This window comes from Choloepus didactylus, chromosome 13, assembly GCF_015220235.1.
Source record: "Choloepus didactylus isolate mChoDid1 chromosome 13, mChoDid1.pri, whole genome shotgun sequence".
Lineage (NCBI taxonomy): Eukaryota > Metazoa > Chordata > Mammalia > Pilosa > Megalonychidae > Choloepus > Choloepus didactylus.
In genome coordinates, this window is record NC_051319.1 from 63356232 (window position 1) to 63374651 (window position 18420).

Genomic DNA, 18420 nt, shown 5'->3' on the forward strand with positions numbered 1-18420 from the left:
TCTTTTAAAGTAATTTCTTCTACGTGATCAAAAATACTGCCTTTTTCTTTGTGTTAACTCCTAATACATTCTAGAAGATGTCCTTCTAATACAAACTCCAATTATTTAGGGCCACATTTAAGTATTTGGTTTAGAGCTAATGAATGCTGTTCATGGCTAAGTATATCATTATTTAAAGGCAATGCTTTCTGTGGGAAGGTCAAAGTTAGAAAGGCTGAGAAGGACAGGATGGATGTTTCTCATATTTTCAGATTTTATCCATGAGTCCATATATATCTGTTGAGTAAGAATAATTTGGAGTTTACTGGGAGGCATGGGAGAAAGGAAGCAAACTTTCAAACTTTCATTGAGTACTTTTATGGTTGAGACTCTATGTACATGATTTCATTTTAATCTTCATATTATTACTATGAGATATTATTGTCCCCATTTTCTGGTGAGGAGATTGAGGCTATCAAAGCTTAAGCAAGTTGCCCAAAGTCACACAATGGGTGCAGCAGTTGGCATCACAGCCAGTCTGTTTAAATTCAAAGACACCTTTCTTTTCATGTCACTATGAGAGAGGCATAAGTGTGATACCAAAAATATATATATATATACTTATGGCTACCCTGCCAAGCTGTATGTGCTGGGCAAAGAAGATAGAAGTTGTTCATTCAACAGGTATTTATTGTTAGGCATTAGACTAAGTGCTAAATATACAGTCATGAAAAAAATATGGACATAGTTCTTGATCTCATGGAGTTTATAGTCCTATGCAAGAATCAATCAATATGGTAGAGATAAAAATAAGCATACCATTCTGAACTGTAATATGGCAGTGCATAATGGTGGGAGGTAGACATTTGGGATCTTGGTTGTAGAAAACCTGTGGGAAGAAGTGACCTTTCAGCTGAGACATGAAAGATGTGAAGGCATTGGTTAGAAGAGATGGGGGCTGTGTGCATTCTGACCAAGGATGTCATGTGTGAAGGCCCTGAGGCAACAAAGACCCTTATAATGGAACTAAAAGAAGACCAAGTGTGACCAGAGTCTAATGAGGTTGGGGACAGGCACACAAGATGAGGCAGTAGAGGCAGCATAGTTCCAGCCAGCTGCTCTGTGGGCATAAGGACAGTGGTCGTTTGGCTATAGCAGGAATCCAGGTGAGGGCTGATGATGGCTTGTCCTAGGGTGGTGGCTGCAGAGATGGAGAGATGGTAGAAAGGGCAGACCTTGGTGATAGTGGGGATGTGAAGGAGTGATGTGGGGGTCAAGGATGCCTCCCAGATTTCTATCTTGAGAAACAACATGAATTGTGTCATTTTCTAAGATGGGGAAACTTGAGGAAATGCAGGCATTGAGGGGTAAGATCAATAGTTCAATTTTGGACATAAATTCAAAATGCTTGTGAGACAACTAAGTGGATAAGTTGAGCTGGATATATATATCTGGAACACAGAAGAGAGGACTGGGCTGGCGTTTACACTTGTGCATTATTAAGATATATTCAAAGTCATGGGAAAGGGCATAGCGTCAGAATAAGAGAAAAGCCTGGGCTGAGATCGGAGGCATTAAATTTAGAGGCTACATAGAAGAGAAAGAGCCCGAGAACGAGTGGCTGGAAACATGGCAGAAACACCCAGAGAGTTCAGTGCCAAGGAAACTGAGATCAGAAAAAATGTCAAGAACAAAGGTGTGGGAAACTGTGTGGAAGGCTGAGAGGCTGAGAAGGATGAGGATTAAAAAATATTTATTTGGTTTGGGCAATATGAATTTTCATTTAACAGTCTTGGAAAGAGCACATTTCATGGAGTGGTGGGGGTGGCTGAGTGGATGGGCAGTAAAGACGGATGTGTTTTGAGAGGCTGGGCTTTGAGGACTCAGAGAAAAATAACAGATTGGCTAGAAATAGAGATGTGGGGTTAAAAGAGGTTCCTTCCAGAGGATAAGAGCTTTCTTCTAGGCTATATTGGAATGCTTAAGATATTGATCAGGGGAGAGAGGGAGGTTGAAGAAGAAAGATTGGTGATGAGGGAAAGTGCAAAACCTGGAGGAAAAGAGGCACCAAAGGGTGGGCTCTCCAGTGCTTGTGGAGGGAGGGGCCTTGGATAGGAAGGGATTCTTCTTCCTTTGTTTCAGGAGGGATATTGAATGCAGATGAAAGCAAGTTTGTAGGCTAGTAGTGGGAAGATGGAGCCACAATCTGTTAGTTTATATCATATTTTCTCAATTAAATACCAGGCAAGCTTATCAAGCCTATCAGATGAGTAAGAGTGCAGTATTAAAAGAGAGAAAAAGGATAATTTGAAAAGCCTTCTTCATCTTTTGTCTCTTCATGTCTTCTGTTAAACTTAGCTACTGAAATCAATAGTAAGTCTCCTAAAACTATTAGCCCTATGATCTCCACACACAAATATGATTTGGAACTCTTTCGAAATTGTAGATAAACATTCAGTTGAGTCCTCTTGGGGTTCTTACCCTTATAATCATCTTCGGTGGCCCTCATTCACCTGCTCAGCTGTGCTGATGTCATGAAAACCAGCCACAGCTGCATAAACTGTCCCTTGATGATGCTGAGAGCTGAGCTACTAATGTCTGACTCCATGTGCCATTGCTTCATCTTCCCTTGGTGCCAACCATGTCTGCATAATCAGGGCTGCATTCCAGCATCCTGTGGCTCTCAGGTGCACAGAGTGTAACTTGAAGGTAACGAGACCAGTCCCCTTCTGTGATGTCGGCTCCAGAGGCCAACCCAAAAGAGTCCACGTGTGTACATCGTGTGTGTGTGTGTGTGTTTGTGTGTGTGTGTAATGTATGTGAGTTTGGAGAGAAGGTAATGTTGCAAATTTTTTTTTTATTTTACGCATTTTTTATTGAGAACTTTAACATATATGCAGAACAGTGATAACTTTCAAAGTACGATTTAACAGGTAGTTAGAGGACAAATTTCAAAGAATGTTATGAGTCACAGTTCCACAATTTCAGTTACTTCCTTATTGTAAGAAAGGAATAAGTTTCGTTTTCACATAGAGACAGCATGGAATAAGGGAAATGGAGGCAAAACCAGTTTAAACAAGCCCCAGACAAAGAGAAGAGAGAATCTGCCTGATGTAAAGAGACATGAGGTAATATCAGAGGCGGGAACTCACAGCAAAAAAAATAAAATAAAATAAAATAAAAATTTGGGGGGGGATTGGCTAATCAGTTCAAAATCTCAATAATGAGCTAGTTGGCTCTCTGGGATTGGCTGTACAAATTAAAATCTCAAAAGATGAATTAGTTAGTGTTCTCGGATAGGCTGTAACCTCTGTAGTACCCAGTCAATGGGGAAACAGGGGAGGGACTTGCGAATTAGGAGTAGGAGATTTAAAGATCGCCATTCTCTTCCTCTGGCGCGCCAGCCTTCCGCGTGTTTGGCTGGACGCCCCATCTTGCAAGATCGTAAATAAATTCTTTTCTCCTCCAGAACCGAGAGAGCGTTTATTCCCTTACAGGTACCGCTTTATTTCCAACACTTATTATGAAATATAACATATATACATAAAGGTGTTAACGTTCAAAGTACAGCTCAACAAGCAGTTATATAGGTAATTTCAAAAAATGTTATGGGTTATAGTTCCGTAGTTTCAGTTCTTTTCTTATTTTGAAATATAAGATATATACAGAAGGGCGATAACTTTCGAAGCCCAATTCAATGAATAGCTGTAGAGAAGATTTCAAAGAATGTTATAGGTTGCAGTTCCACCATTTCAGTTATTTCCTTCTAGCTATTTTAATACCCTAGTGAAGGAGGGGCACTTCCCAAATATGGGTCCGTTGCTCAGCACGGCTAACAGAAGTCACACCGAACCCGGCTGAAGAGGAAAAGATGTTTTATTATGCCGGTGGAAAGCAGGGGAAACATTCCCAAATCTGCTTCCCTGAAGTGTTTTTCCAATTCAGTTTTATGCCCAGATTCAGAGACAAAGAGAGATAATTATTTAGCTAACATGCAACAAGAGTGATAGATAAAAGGCTATCTATATCTAGGAGAATTGGGGCAATCTCCCAATGATTCTTTAATTGGCTAAACCCATTAGAGACAAAGGGAATCAATTTCATTATTCCCCATTTCCCTGTTTTCTTCAGGAGCCAGATGGCAATTGCTAAAGGTGCAAACTTTACATTTACATATCATGTAACAGGTTTGGAGTAATTTAGTTATTTCCTGTTGTTTTCCTGTTTTCTTCAGGAGCTTGGACACAAGGTGCAAACTTTACATCTACGTATGTTTGCAGACTTATTTACAAATTGCTCCTTTGTGAGAACAAAAGCCTCTGCTATAGCCCACCTCCAGCTTTGAAGATTACATTTTACAATTTCCTGCCTGTTATAGTTTTTGTTTATATTTTAAAAGTTATTGTTACACTGGCATTTAAATATATATATATATATATTTATATAAAGTTTCAGTATTCATAATCCTTTGTTAAATCCTATTTTGTCTTCCTCATGTTTAATAACTTTCTTGATCTTCAGGGATGTCTAGGCAGTAACCACCCTATCTTGTTCATATTGAAAAGGGGTGTCGACATTATGGAGAAGGGGCTGCATCTAATTATTGTTCTTTAAGAGGCTGTTACCTCTGCATTTTAGGACTTGTCTGGCACAGGGACACTCTGGTGGATATAAGCTTCTGAGAGAGAAGACTTAGTGAGTGAATCTTTTATAGAATCTCAGATAGGAACTGTTGTGGTTTGCTGCCAGAATGCAAAACACCAGAGATGGATTGGCTTTTATAAAAGGGGGTTTATTTGGTTACACAGTTACAGTCTTAAGGCCATAAAGTGTCCAAGGTAACACATCAGCAATCAAGTACCTTCACTGGAGGATGGCCAATGGTGTCCAGAAAACCTCTGTTAGCTGGGAAGGCACGTGGCTGGCGTCTGCTCCAAAGTTCTGGTTTCAAAATGGCTTTCTCCCAGGACATTCCTCTTTAGGCTGCAGTTCCTCAAAAATGTCACTCTTAGTTGCTCTTGGGGTGTTTGTCCTCTCTCAGCTTCTCTGGAGCAAGAGTCTGCTTCCAACAGTTGTCTTCAAACTGTCTCTCATCTGCAGCTCCTCTTCTCAGCTTCTGTGCATTCTTCAAAGTGTCCCTCTTGGCTGTAGCAAGCTCACTCCTTCTGTCTGAGCTTATATAGTGCTCCAGTGAACTAATCAAGGCTCACGATGAATGGGCAGGGCCACACCTCCACGGAAACTATCCAGTCAGAGTCATCACCCACAGTTGGGTGGGTCACATCTCCATGAAAACTCTCAAAGAATTACAACCTAATCAACACTGATATGTCTGCCCATGCAAGATTACATCAAAGATAATGGTGTTTTGGGGGACATAATACATTCAAACTGGCACAGGAACCTAGGTATTTTGGGACTACTGTTGGTAAGGGCATGGCATAGTGTGGCCAGCAAATATGTTTTAGAGCAATGACATCACCTGTGAAACTGATGTATAGCTTCCTAATAAGGGATTTTGAAGAACAAAATTCCCTTGTACAAGATTATAATCTAACATAATTGTTAAAAAATTAATCAGTCTCAAGTTATAATTATATATATCACATGTCGGTGGGAAGAGAGACAATGACAGATAACAGCTACATCTCCCAAAGCCCAAAGGCTGAAGCAAAAGGTAATCTTTGCACTAGAACTCCAATATGTGACCTCCTACTTCTCTTGAAAAAAAAAAATTACTGATTATAACCTCTGTTAGAGGAGAGGATCACACACTGCAAATTCAACAAATATTATTCAGACCTAAAATGACAAAAAGTGCAACATGGTTGTATTCACAGAGTTAATCTAGCTTAAATGATTTCATATGTCTTTATAAGCCTGCCTTCCTTGACCACCTCTGTCTCCCTGCTTCTAGCCCCAAACACACACACAACTACGTTTGTCAGTGCTAGATGCTTAGTAAATCTTTGTAGAATGGCTGATTACATGATTCTTAAACATCCAAATTTCAAGGTCAACAGTTAAAATGTTCCCCGAAGTTCTTAGAATCCACCAAAGCTAGTGCAGCACAATCTCAAAGGAGTCTTTATGGAAATGGAGGTGAACGGAATCTGCCTGCCAAACATGAGAAACAAGTTCAGCTTTATGGATAGCTGGAGTATCTACCTAGGACTGCAGCTCTTGCTTACCTTTTATATGGTGTAATTTTGGTCCTTATTTTCATTGTCTCTGTCAGATATTTTTCTCTAAAATGTTGTCTTACTATGTAAAGAAATGTCCTACAAATTGAAGAAGGGCCTAATTAAGGAAGCCTGTAAGTTTCCTATATTTAGATTCCAGGCACCAACTTTATTGCAGCGTGTGAGAAACAAGCACTATACCTAAAAAGGAATAAACACTTACCCGATTGTGGAGAAGGAAAGAATTTATTCACGGTCTTGCAAGAACGGGCACACAACCACAATGTGGTGGTTGGCCGGCAGAACAATAGAACACAGCACTATTTATTCCTTAAGCCCAACATGCAAGTCCCTTCCCTGTTTCTCCATTGGCTGGATACTCCAGAGGTTACAGCCTATTCAACAGGCCTAACTAACCCGTGCAAATTTAAAACAAGCAACCTGCACAAACAAGAAACATTTGAAACAAGTCTCCACCCCTGACTGTAACTGTTAGCCCATATAAAGCACTGACACCACTCCTATGCTTATGTGGCCTCTTTCCTTTGCTCCTTACCTGCAGAGCCAGTTGGTAACAAATTATGAGGCTATTTTAGGAGCTGTCACCCCCGACTCTCCACCTTGCAAGGACAGTGGGCAGATAAACAGAAGGACCGGCAGCTGACTATGGCTTCACTTCTTGACTCTCTGCCATCCCCCCGAGCTTCCCCCACCCTGTGTGAAAGCTAAACTTAATCTGATTTATTGTCACACAATGGTCCCTGAAAGTCTCCAAGCAGCTGTCACATAACAGGCCACCTTTGTCTAAGCTGAGAAGATAACACAAAAAATACCACTGGTACCAACATAAAGCTGGAAATCAGAGCCAGGGGCTGGGGGAGAGATGTGCAGGGCAGGTTTGGGGAGCAGGGATAGGGTGGGGTGATAATCTGATAAGAAAAGGGAAAAAAAAAATCCCTTAAGGTTAGACTTCTTTCTGGTTTATGCAAGATGAGAGTCTTCTTTTCCTTAATTGGAAAACATCTTTCCTTGGCCTTCCCGTTGAGCTGAGAGTTTTTTACCATGTAATCAATAGACAAATCAGGTACTGTAATTAACCAAATTTCCAGGTTCCAGGTCAGATTGTTTTTATAGAAGCTGGGCAAACTTAACTGATGGTGTGTGCTGTTCCTCTCCCTGAGGACTACAGCTCTGGGGAATGCCTGTCTCAGTTTCTGGGTTTTTCCTCTCTTGCCCATTGCACCTGTGTGACCTGGATGCCGTCTGACTATAAGGCTCAGGGCTGGTGCCAACCTGATGGGCACAGGAACCAAAGACCAGGGACATCCCGCACCCATTTTCTTCAAGGAAAATAATTTCCTGCCATAACAACTTTGGCTAGAGACTCAACCCATGCCTCAAACACCTCACTTTCAATCACTGTCTTCCTTAAGGATCAGCAAAAGTAAACAACTTTATCTCAAATGTGAAAAGGATAAAGGAAACCTCAACTAAGGAATTATAATCCAACAGGAACATAGTTGCTAATTTAGACTCTAATAGTTCTTTGGCCTATATTTTTCAGCCCTGTATCTCAGTCTGAGCAATTAAATAACTTGAATGTCAAGCATATATTCACAATATCGATAGTTCCTTTAAAAAAGAAAAAATCAGGTACATGAAGATAATAATAACAGCATTTCCGAATGAATGGCCCAGTCTTTCTTATTGTTGAAGAGAGCAAAACAAAACTCCAAATCATAAGTAGCAGACTAGTAGCTGGCCAATAGACAGGCCGGATTGGAAAATTCTTTTACGTGGCATCTAGTGATTTCCAAAACCAATTTAATTTCAAACAATGATTCTTCCAGATGTGACATTTCGGTAGAATTGTTTGAAAACACCAGAAGGAAATGTAAAATACCAGTGGTTTCTAGACAATCGAACTCTGCAATTGCTGAGGTTTAAGATTTAACTATGAAGTTGCTCCTATATATTAAAATGCCATTTGTACTTTGTCTGCATGTGTAGGACATGCCTGGGGAAATGGAAACTTAATTGTACACGTTCATTCTCAGTCAAGTTTGTTGAAATCATACTTTAAATGACCATTGGCAAAGTTCTGACTCTGGGAAATTGGTTTTTGGTGACCTGGCCTCATATTGTGATCTCTTTTCATTATCATCACCTTTTGCACACTTTCTACCCCTATCAACCCCTACTCCTTGATATTGTTGGAAGGGGGATGGGAGAACCTGAGAAACTCTTTCAGAGAATAATGTCCCTCATAGGACTATTTGCATTTCAAAAGAGGATCTGGGAGGAGAGCAATGTTTAACTGAGGGAATGAACTTCTGAATAGTGGGAGAGCAAAAGTAGAGCCATTGCTAGTTTCTCTCAAATCCCACCCAATGCCTGACTCTGTGGACACATAAGGCAAAGCTTCATGCCCCACTGACCAATGATTACTTATCCCCCATGTTTCTGGAAGCAGACGGAATTAGACAGACATACATTCAGATCTTGGATGCACAACAAAAGATGTATCTTTGAGCAAGTCACTTAACCCCCTAAGCTTCAGTTCTCCCACTGTGAGAGGGTTGAAATGAGAGAATGCCTGCAAAGAACCCCAAATGGTACCCATCAAATCATCACTTGTTGGCTCTTTCCCATCCCCCTCTCAGTAGCTGTGTGGTGGTGAGAAGCAGATTCTGAAAACCCACTAACACTCTGTGCCTCATTTTCCAGTTATGTAAAATGGGGGTATTGATAGTGTCTTGTCCAGGGAGTTATTATGAGAAAAAAAAACAAGATAATGCATATAAAGTGTTTGTTTAGTTCAAAGCCTCGCACCTAATAGGTGCTTGGTAACTGTTAGCTGCCATTATGCGACATGGTCAGACAGTTGCAATATTGGCTGAGACACAAGGATTTATAAAGAGTTTTTGCTTTTATGGAAAAAATAAATCTTTCCTCTTATTTCTCCCATCCAAACTTTGTGCATTCTATGAGCTGCCTTGTGCACTTACCACAGACATCTCAATCATTTGGCTAATGGAAGGAATCGGGAGTGTGGAAAATTTAAAACAGCAGTGAAAGTTCAAATTCTTTAAGTTAATTTTGTCATGTGGAAAGAGAAACACTCGTCGATGGAATGACGCCCATTTGAATAGCTGCACAATTGCACAGCAATTCCTTTAGACCCTGGTGAAATGCACCCTGTTTTTGACAGTCTGGGGTCCAGCTGGGTGTGGAAAAAGCAAAAATCGTCCAGCAAATACATGACTTGAGGATTACCCATGGTTACTGTGTGCATGAGGTCTTGGAAATCAGTCCCATCCCTTAAGGTAGGAGCTGCTTACGCCTACGGGAAGACTTACGTCTCCTGCCAAGTTGTATAGTAATTGCTTTAATGCTTAAATTCAAATAGAGAGCCCCACCGCCGCCGCCGGCCTAGTTACCATCACACACCGGGAGGAGCCGCAGCTGCCACAGCCGGCCCCAGTCACCATCACCGCAGCCATGAGCAGCGAGGCCGAGACCCAGCAGCCGCCCGCCGCCCCGCCCGCTGCCCCCGCCCTCAGCGCTGCCGACACCAAGCCCGGCACCACGGGCAGCGGCGCAGGGAGCGGCGTCCCGGGCGGCCTCACATCGGCGGCGCCTGCCGGCGGGGACAGCAAGGTCATCGCAACGAAGGTTTTGGGAACAGTAAAATGGTTCAGTGTAAGAAACGGACATGGTTTCATCAACAGGAATGACACCAAGGAAGATGTGTTTGTACACCAGACTGCCATAAAGAAGAATAACCCCAGGAAGTACCTTCGCAGTGTAGGAGATGGAGAGACTGTGGAGTTTGATGTTGTTGAAGGAGAAAAGGGGGCAGAGGCAGCAAACGTCACAGGCCCTGGTGGAGTTCCAGTGCAAGGCAGTAAATATGCAGCAGACCGTAACCATTATAGACGTTATCCGCGTCGTAGGGGTCCTCCACGCAATTACCAGCAAAATTACCAAAATAGTGAGAGTGGGGGAAAAAACGGGGGATCAGAGTGTGCTCCTGAAGGCCAGGCCCAACAACGCCGGCCCTACCGCAGGCGACGATTCCCACCTTACTACATGCGGAGACCCTATGGGCGTCGACCACACTATTCCAACCCTCCTGTGCAAGGAGAAGTGATGGAGGGTGCTGACAACCAGGGTGCAGGAGAACAAGGTAGACCAGTGAGGCAGAATATGTATCGGGGTTATAGACCACGATTCCGCAGGGGCCCTCCTCGCCAAAGACAGCCTAGAGAGGATGGCAATGAAGATGATAAGGAAAATCAAGGAGATGAGACCTAAGGTCAGCAGCCACCTCAACGTCGGTACCGCCGTAACTTCAATTACCGACGCAGACGCCCAGAAAACCCTAAACCACAAGATGGCAAAGAGACAAAAGCAGCCGATCCACCAGCTGAGAATTCGTCCGCTCCCGAGGCTGAGCAGGGCGGGGCTGAGTAAATGCCGGCTTACCATTTCTACCATCATCCGGTTTAGTCATCCAACAAGAAGTGAATATGAAATTCCAGCAATAAGAAATAAACAAAAGATTGGAGCTGAAGACCTTAAGTGCTTGCTTTTTGCCCGTTGACCAGATAACTAGAACTATCTGCATTATCTATGCAGCATGGGGTTTTTATTATTTTTACCTAAAGACGTCTCTTTTTGATAATGATAAACGTGTTTTTTAAAAAGCCTGGTTTTTCTCAATACACCTTTAAAGGTTTTTAAATTGTTTCATATCTGGTCAAGTTGAGATTTTTAAGAACCTCATTTTTAATTTGTAATAAAAGTTTACAACTTGATTTTTTCAAAAAAGTCAACAAACTGCAAGCATCTGTTAATAAAGGTCTTAAATAATTGTAAAAAAAAAAAAAAATTCAAATAGAGCAGGAATTTTCAGTGTGGTATAATCTCTAACATGTCGCTGAGATTTTTTTCTCTAAAATACCTCCCTCCTACCTGGCAAGATTTTTAAAAATTTCGCAGTCAGAAGTTCAGTTCTTTGAATTAAAGCATTAATTGTTAGGAGAAACCAGCCAAAATACAAAGATTCCCTAGATAGGTAACAAACTCTTTTTATCCATTGGCACATTTATGTGAATTAACTGTAAGTTAAACCCATTTCTTAGCTTTGGGACACAGGTAAAATACATTTTATTGGTGAGATGAGTGAAGAGCGATTGGGAAAATTGACTGCTCAGTGTTGCAAGTTCAAATGCTTTCAGGCAGTGGGCAGGCAGGGAGTGGCAGAGCCTGGGGAATCCTAGAGAGTAGGTCCCACTTAAAGATATTCACATTTAAAACTTTAAGAACATTGTTCTGGCCAAATAAAATATGTCTGTTGGCTGAAATGGCCAACATTTGGTCCATTAGTTTGTAATTGGAGCTCCAAAGAGTGAAGGATAGGGAGCGGCAGTTCTAGGGGTAGCCTGGCTCAGATGCTAAAAGAGGGTAGCCTGGTCCATGAGGAGAGAGCTGTGAGATCCGACTGGGTAGCTGTGTACAGGAACCAGGGGCAAGCATACTTCATGTCTTTGAGTACAGGATGACACACCCAGGCTGTCAACCACACTTGATCACCTATGCAAGTTTCCAGAACAATGAGGACCTTCTTACGGGTCAGCTACCCAGGAGCAAACCCTTCTAAGAATTTCAGAGGGTGACAAAAAGATCTGAATCCTGGAGAGGTTCCAAGTAAGAGAGTAACTTTCAGAACAATTCAATCTTAGCCTGAAGTTATCAGCTCTCTTTCTTCCCAGCATAATTGACCTTAAAGGCATTCATTGTAGGCTGGAGTGAGAACACTGACAGCTAAGGAAAATGTCAAGGCAGAGAAGTTAAGGAAAGGTTTCCTCCACTCAGCAGGTCTCCTTCTCACCCTACCCTCATTTCTTCGCCTATTTCCTTTTTTTCCTTCTTCCCTGGTCAGATGGATGGTCTCTGTGCATGCCAAATAGGGATCTGTCAACCTGACTTACTACCTCAGAGAAAGAACCTTGGAAAAAGTGAAAATACTTTCCAAATAAAGGTGGTAAATTGTGTATGGCCATTCCTACTCTTAGGGCCAATTCCTGTTCTGTCCCTGCTTTGTACTTGGCACCTGGCCTGCAATCAGGAAAGACTTCCTGAACACCAGCATCTGGGCTACGGTTGAAGTTCTCTGTGAGAGACAGCCCTTTTCTCCAGATGCATTGCCTTTTGGTGCAGGTCTCACATCCTGAGTCATCCTCAGCTGTGTTTTTAGCTTATGTCTCTTGTTTATTTCTGCTCACAATGCAACTCAATATCAATGCTTGTAATCCCTTTGTTTACTGGTTTTATAAATTTTTTTTAAATATTTGATTACACCCAGATATTTACAGACTGACCATCCCGTACTCATGACCAATTACGCTTTATCTGGAGACAAGGTACACACTGGCATAGGACCAGTTCTGGGCAAAGTCCTGAGACAGGGTGAGGATTGTCACGTGTCACCATTAAAAAAAAATTTTGTGTGACGTGACTTGAATTACTACAGAGTAATGATTACAGTCAGGTGGTGGAAAATGTCTTAAGGTAGGGGTGCTTTTTCCTAATTTATTCAAAGTTATGGTTCAGACTTGCAGGAGCTGTTTCCCATTCAGGATGATCTCTCACTTCTAGGTACCCCGATTTCTCTTTGACTCTTGGGTTGAGGCATATCCCCAAATGAACACAAAGCGTATGGCTGTTTTGTTATGGTACAGCCTTGAAAAAAAAAACAACCATTAAACTTTCTGCATTTTAAAAAATATTTCCAAGTAATGTGCCAAGTATGTAAAGGAAGGAGCCAGGCACTTCATTTGCACACACAGTTTGCAATAAAAAGATATCTTTTACATTTTTATACGGCTGCTTTGGCACAGTCCCATTAAAATGGCCTCATCAAAAAGACCGGGGCAACCGCTTCAATGATAACAAGTCTAGCAAATTACTGTCTTCAATATGCAAATGAGGGTGGCTTCCTCCGCTCCCTGGTAGATGAGGGTAATTGTACCTGTGACCTTCTAGAATCAAAGTTATCAGCTCTCTCTTTCTTCCCGGCATAATTGACCCTAATGTTCCTTGTAGGCTGGAGTGAGAACGCGGGCAAAGCTAAGGAAAATGTAAAGGAACAAATAAGTCAAAGCAGAGGATCCTTTCAGTATTCCTGAAATCAACTGAAGAAAGTGACAGAGTGACTTTCTATGTCTTTTGTAAACACATACACACTCAAATACAAAATGAAATTGAGGCTCCTCAAATGAGGAGATGAAGAACTGGTATCAGGTTTCAAACAGACAAAATACATGCACATGAACACAGAGAGCCCATCTCTGGCTACAGGGCTCAGGTCCTGACACTTTTCTTGATAAAACTGTGTGCAGAATTCAGTTGATTGTTAGTGCACTTTCTCTGGCAAAAAAAAAAAAAGTTAATATTGTCCTGGAAAAAAAAAAAACTCTGTACAATGTTTCCTAATTTTCTCTAGTTTTTTTTCTTTTTTCAATATTCTTTTGTCTGTGTGTGTGTTTGTTTTTTTTTTTTGAACTGGAAAACTTCTTAGGAAACAAACCAAAGGGTTTAGAATCTAGATAATTTAAAAATATTCCCTAGCTCCCATCAAACAGCACTCTAAAATATGTGATTTTTGAATCTCATAAGACAATGTCTGCTGCTGACTTTGAACTGACTGCATTGCATGGGCATGGCAATGCAAAATACTCCGCTAAACTCCGTCTGCATTAGAATTTTTAAACTGGCTTTATTGAGGAATAATTTACACGTAACAAACTGCATCCATCTAACGTGCAATTCAATGAGTTTTTGACAGCTTTATATACCTGTGATACCATCACTGCAACCAAGGTACATTACATATTCAATATCCCCCCAAATTACTTACACCCCTTTGAAGTTTGTCCTTTCTAGCCCCAGCTCTAGGCAACCACTGATTTGATTTGCATCACCACAGATTAGTTTGGATTTTATACAAATGGAATCATACAGCATGCATTCTTTTGTGTCTGATTTCTTTTAGCATAATGATTTTGAGTTTCATTCATGCTGATGTGTATATCAGTAGCCCTTTCTTTAAAAACTAATAAACTTTCTTTTTAGAGCAGTTTTAGGCTCACCCTCCTTCCCCCATAGTTTCCCCTATTATTAACTACTTGCATTAGTATGGCACATTTGTTACAATTGATGAAGCACTATTGATACACTTTTCATAGCTAAAGTCCACAGTTCACATTAGGGTTCACTCTGCATGTGTAGTTCTATGGATTTTGACAGATATATAATGTCATGTATCCAACAATACTATATCATCCAGAATAGTTTCACTGCCCCCAAAATGTCCTATACTCCCCCTATTCATCCCTCCCCACAACCACCTGTCTTTTCCACAATGTCATATAGTTGGAATCATACAGTATATAGCCTTTTCCAACTGGCTTCTTTCACAAGTTCTTTTTTTTTTTTTTTTTTTTAATAGCTGAGTAATATTCATTGAATGGCTATATTACATTGTGTTTATTTTGTCACCTGTTGATGGATATTTGGAATACTTCCAGTTACATTAGTGTTTTTATTATTACTTGAGATTGCTATCTACTTCGCTGTGAGCAAAACCAGTTTGCATTTCACCAATCCATCCAATGATGTTTTATTACATAAAAAATAAATGGCCTCATCTGGACTGTCTTAAAAGTATGAAGTACTCAACCCTGCATTCAGGTACCAATACAACCCCAACACACTTTCCATTGCTTTCTTTCATTGCCCCTTCTGTCTGATTCCCACAACGCCATACAGGAAGCTTCCCTTCCTTAACTTGGTTGATGGAGCTCTGTTGGCATAGAAAGCCCTTCCTCTGGCACTGTCTTCCAAATGCATACCCCACGGCTGAAGCACAGTCAGCTTCTAATGACAAGAGCATGGAGTCTGGAGGGAGATCAAGGCAGGGGGACATGCAAAGAAAACATGCTAACCTTTGACTACCTTCTCAAGGTCTGACTGCACTTGTTTCAATCCTGTTTTTTTTTTTTTTTTAATATTTAACAAATTTAATAAACCAACCAACATCCTGCTTTAATCTGCATTTAATTTATGATGCATTTATTCCCAAACCATAAGTTTTTGTTTCTTCAGTTTCTTCTGGGATATCTTTTTCTTCCGTGCAACCTCCTCTTCTGGTTTAGGAACAATCTGTTCTTTCCCAGTAAGGATCATCTCAATGTGGCAGGGGGAACTCATGTATGGGTTAATCCGACCATGGGCTCTGTAAGTACGGCAGCACATCTTGGTGGCTTTGTTCACCTGGTTGTGCTCAATGACCAGAGAATCTACATGTAAACCCTTAAGTTCAGCATTACTTTCTGCATTTTTAAGCATGTGCAACAAAAATTCAGCACTCTTTTTGGGCCATCGACCCTGTGTCCATCCCCACTGTTTGGCCTGGGCACACCTACCAACACCACCGTTGTAACGACGGAATGGCACACACTGCTTCTGTAAAGTGATATCTTTCAGATACTTGGTGGCTTTCAAATATGCATACCCTTGATGGGCTGAGCAGTTTCTCAGGTGTTTTTGAAGTGAACACGAAGATTCGAACCTCTTGATTTGCATGACTTTTGGGGTTTTCAGGGTCAAGTGAATAGCGAACCATTTTCAGAGATCACTTCGCGCTGCTTACAGGAAGAGCTCAATCCTATTTTGAACAGACTGATCCTCACTTTGATACTTCCTCAAATCAGTCTTTTCATTATGTTCTTTAAGGCTTTCATGCTAACATACAGTAGTACTATTTAACAATTGTTGAGAAGGGCATGTTGTTCAGCAGTTTCCTTGAGGGAGTTTAACTCCCCTCACCAGCACAGTTTTTTCTAACCACTTAGCAATCCAACTTCAAATGTCACCCACTTCACTAGCTTCTGGTCCAAAGTCTTCCCTCCCTATTTCAGGCTCCTATGGCTCTATGTCTCCCTAATGTAGCACTTCTACATTTTGCCTTGTAAGAGTAAGTTAATAGTTTATAAGGGTGTCTCCATCACTAAGGAGAACTAGGGATTGGGATCTCCCACAGCCTCCAGCACAGGGAAGGTGCTGTACGCAATCCAGTGCTTTGAATAAAAGACTGGAGGCAGCAAAGTTGAGGACTGAGACTTCTAGCCTGCAGAGTGGGGTTGGGTTTTGTGTGGTTGGAGGACCGAATGCATGGGGCTAAGGTTGGCCATGACTGTCAACATGAAGTGTTAGATTTTATTTTATAGATCATAGAGAACCATGGAAATTACTAGGATCATATCAGAGAGGCCAAGTTTGCACAAAACAGAGTCAAGTCCAGTGGGGAAGAGGATGGAGGGTGGATTGTGGATGAAAACTATATGGTGATTAGTCAATGCAGCCAGAATAGGCAATGTAGGACCCAAGAGATGGTTTGGTCCATCCACCCCCCACATTATCATCTTTTTGGCAGCCACTTTTCATCATTAAGATGTCTAGTACTATACAGCCCATTTAGTTATTTGTCAGTTCGTATTTTGGCTAATGCCTCCAGGCCAGGGAAATGACCCCCAACAAAATTAATCTGAAAGAGCGATATTTAGATTACCTTATGGTGGAGACACTCATACTAAATCCTGTCCTCAAATTATTTTTCCTGGCCTTTATTACTGCTTTTTAAGTTGTGGAGCAGAACTTTAGGATATTAATTAAGTTGCTTCATGCAAACTTTCAAGTGATGTGTATTCAACTATATACAATTAGCAAAATAAAAAAATATTTTATTTGAATAGTGTAATTTAAAAATACTATAGATATTTTTATTTTGCATTTACTTTTTTATGCAAAGTTGTATTCATTTCTAATACTAATTCTGATTTCAATTACTAATTATGATACCAAATTATATAATATGATCCTAGAATATTGTCTTTCATGAGTTATTTAAGGAATTTCCAGATAGTAATTTGGGCTCTATTTGATTTTTACCTTTAGGATTGATCTTATTACTTAATCCCTGCTTAAGTTTTGACTCTGGTGCTGATGCTCTTTTTTTTGTTTTGTTTATTACTTTATCAGTGTTCTTATAAAAATAATACAAGTTCATGATAGAAATTCAAGCAACATAGGAAGGTATAAAGCTGAGAGGATAAAAAATTGCAAGTGCCCCTTGCTGTGACTTTCATATCATTCCAGATATCTCTCTATGTGCACCAAAATACATAAATAAATAGACATGCAGATTTTTTCATTAAAATGAGATCATCCTGTACAAGTTATTTTTAATACAGATATAATATTTAACTTTACTTGAATTCAACAAGGTGAAAAACCAATGATATTGCTGAACTTCAGAAAGAGCTCTTCACCAAAAGAATATTTGTTTTAAAAATAACCCTCTCAAGCTCAAAAAAAGGATACATTATTAAAGAATTTGAAAAATATTTTTTAACTCCATGTCTTAATTTTACACTGTTTTATTTGACACTCTGCCATGAAAGGGGAAGAATTTAGTATTTTTAACTTTTTTGCATGGCTGCTTCCCCTCCCAATTTTTGATAATTATGGTATTTTTACATGTCAAGCTGTATTCCTTTTATATTCTCTTCTCTAATGATAATTTCTACAGTTATTTTGCTTTGGATTTCTTTCTTCCTGAGCTTTTTGTTATTTCCTTCCTTGATTGTATTTCATTAATTGGTGTTTTTCAAAAAGGACCAGAAGCAAGGTAACTATATAATTTATTGACCAAACAAGGCCACTTTAGAGACTAATAGGAGCTCTTACTACTTAGGTATAAAAAGGGACTGTTCTAGGCAAAGCAGTAATGTTTATGGGGTAATAGATCCCTTTGAAAGTCTAGTGAAGCTATAGGTTATCTCCCCAGAAAGACACACATGCATACCTAACTGTGGATATGATTTTAATTGGTTGGTGGATTCCCTAAAACCCATCCATGAACTCCAAGAAGTAAGCCACAGGATCTTCAGCCAGAGCCAATGTTTTTCTTCAAGTAGATGTCGCTATACTTGGCACCGTTTTAAATGCCTCAAGAAGTACTGAGTTGAAGCAAGCAAGAACTTATGAAATGTATCACCCTTGGCTTGACAGTAATCTTAAATCCTGCTTTACCTGGAATAGAAATAGGTACCCTAATCTGGGTTTTCTAAACTATGTCCATTACTCTTCTATCAATACCTCTCTTAAGGTCCTCCCAAACCTCCCTCTTTTC

The 18420-nt window shown here is 40.5% G+C and overlaps 2 protein-coding genes and 1 pseudogene across 5 annotated transcripts in view; 2 read left to right on the forward strand and 1 right to left on the reverse strand.

Moving 5' to 3' along the window:
* LOC119508006 (zinc finger protein 474-like) overlaps positions 1-18420 on the forward strand; it is a 118167-nt gene that overhangs the window by 24197 nt on the left and 75550 nt on the right. The gene's annotated exons all lie outside the window — the stretch shown is intronic.
* On the forward strand, positions 9640-11037 carry LOC119508007 (Y-box-binding protein 1-like). Its single transcript, XM_037801421.1, has one exon. The coding sequence runs from the start codon at positions 9663-9665 to the stop codon at positions 10476-10478; it is 816 nt and encodes a 271-aa protein (XP_037657349.1). The 5' UTR covers positions 9640-9662; the 3' UTR covers positions 10479-11037.
* Positions 15268-15852, reverse strand: LOC119508008 (annotated as a pseudogene).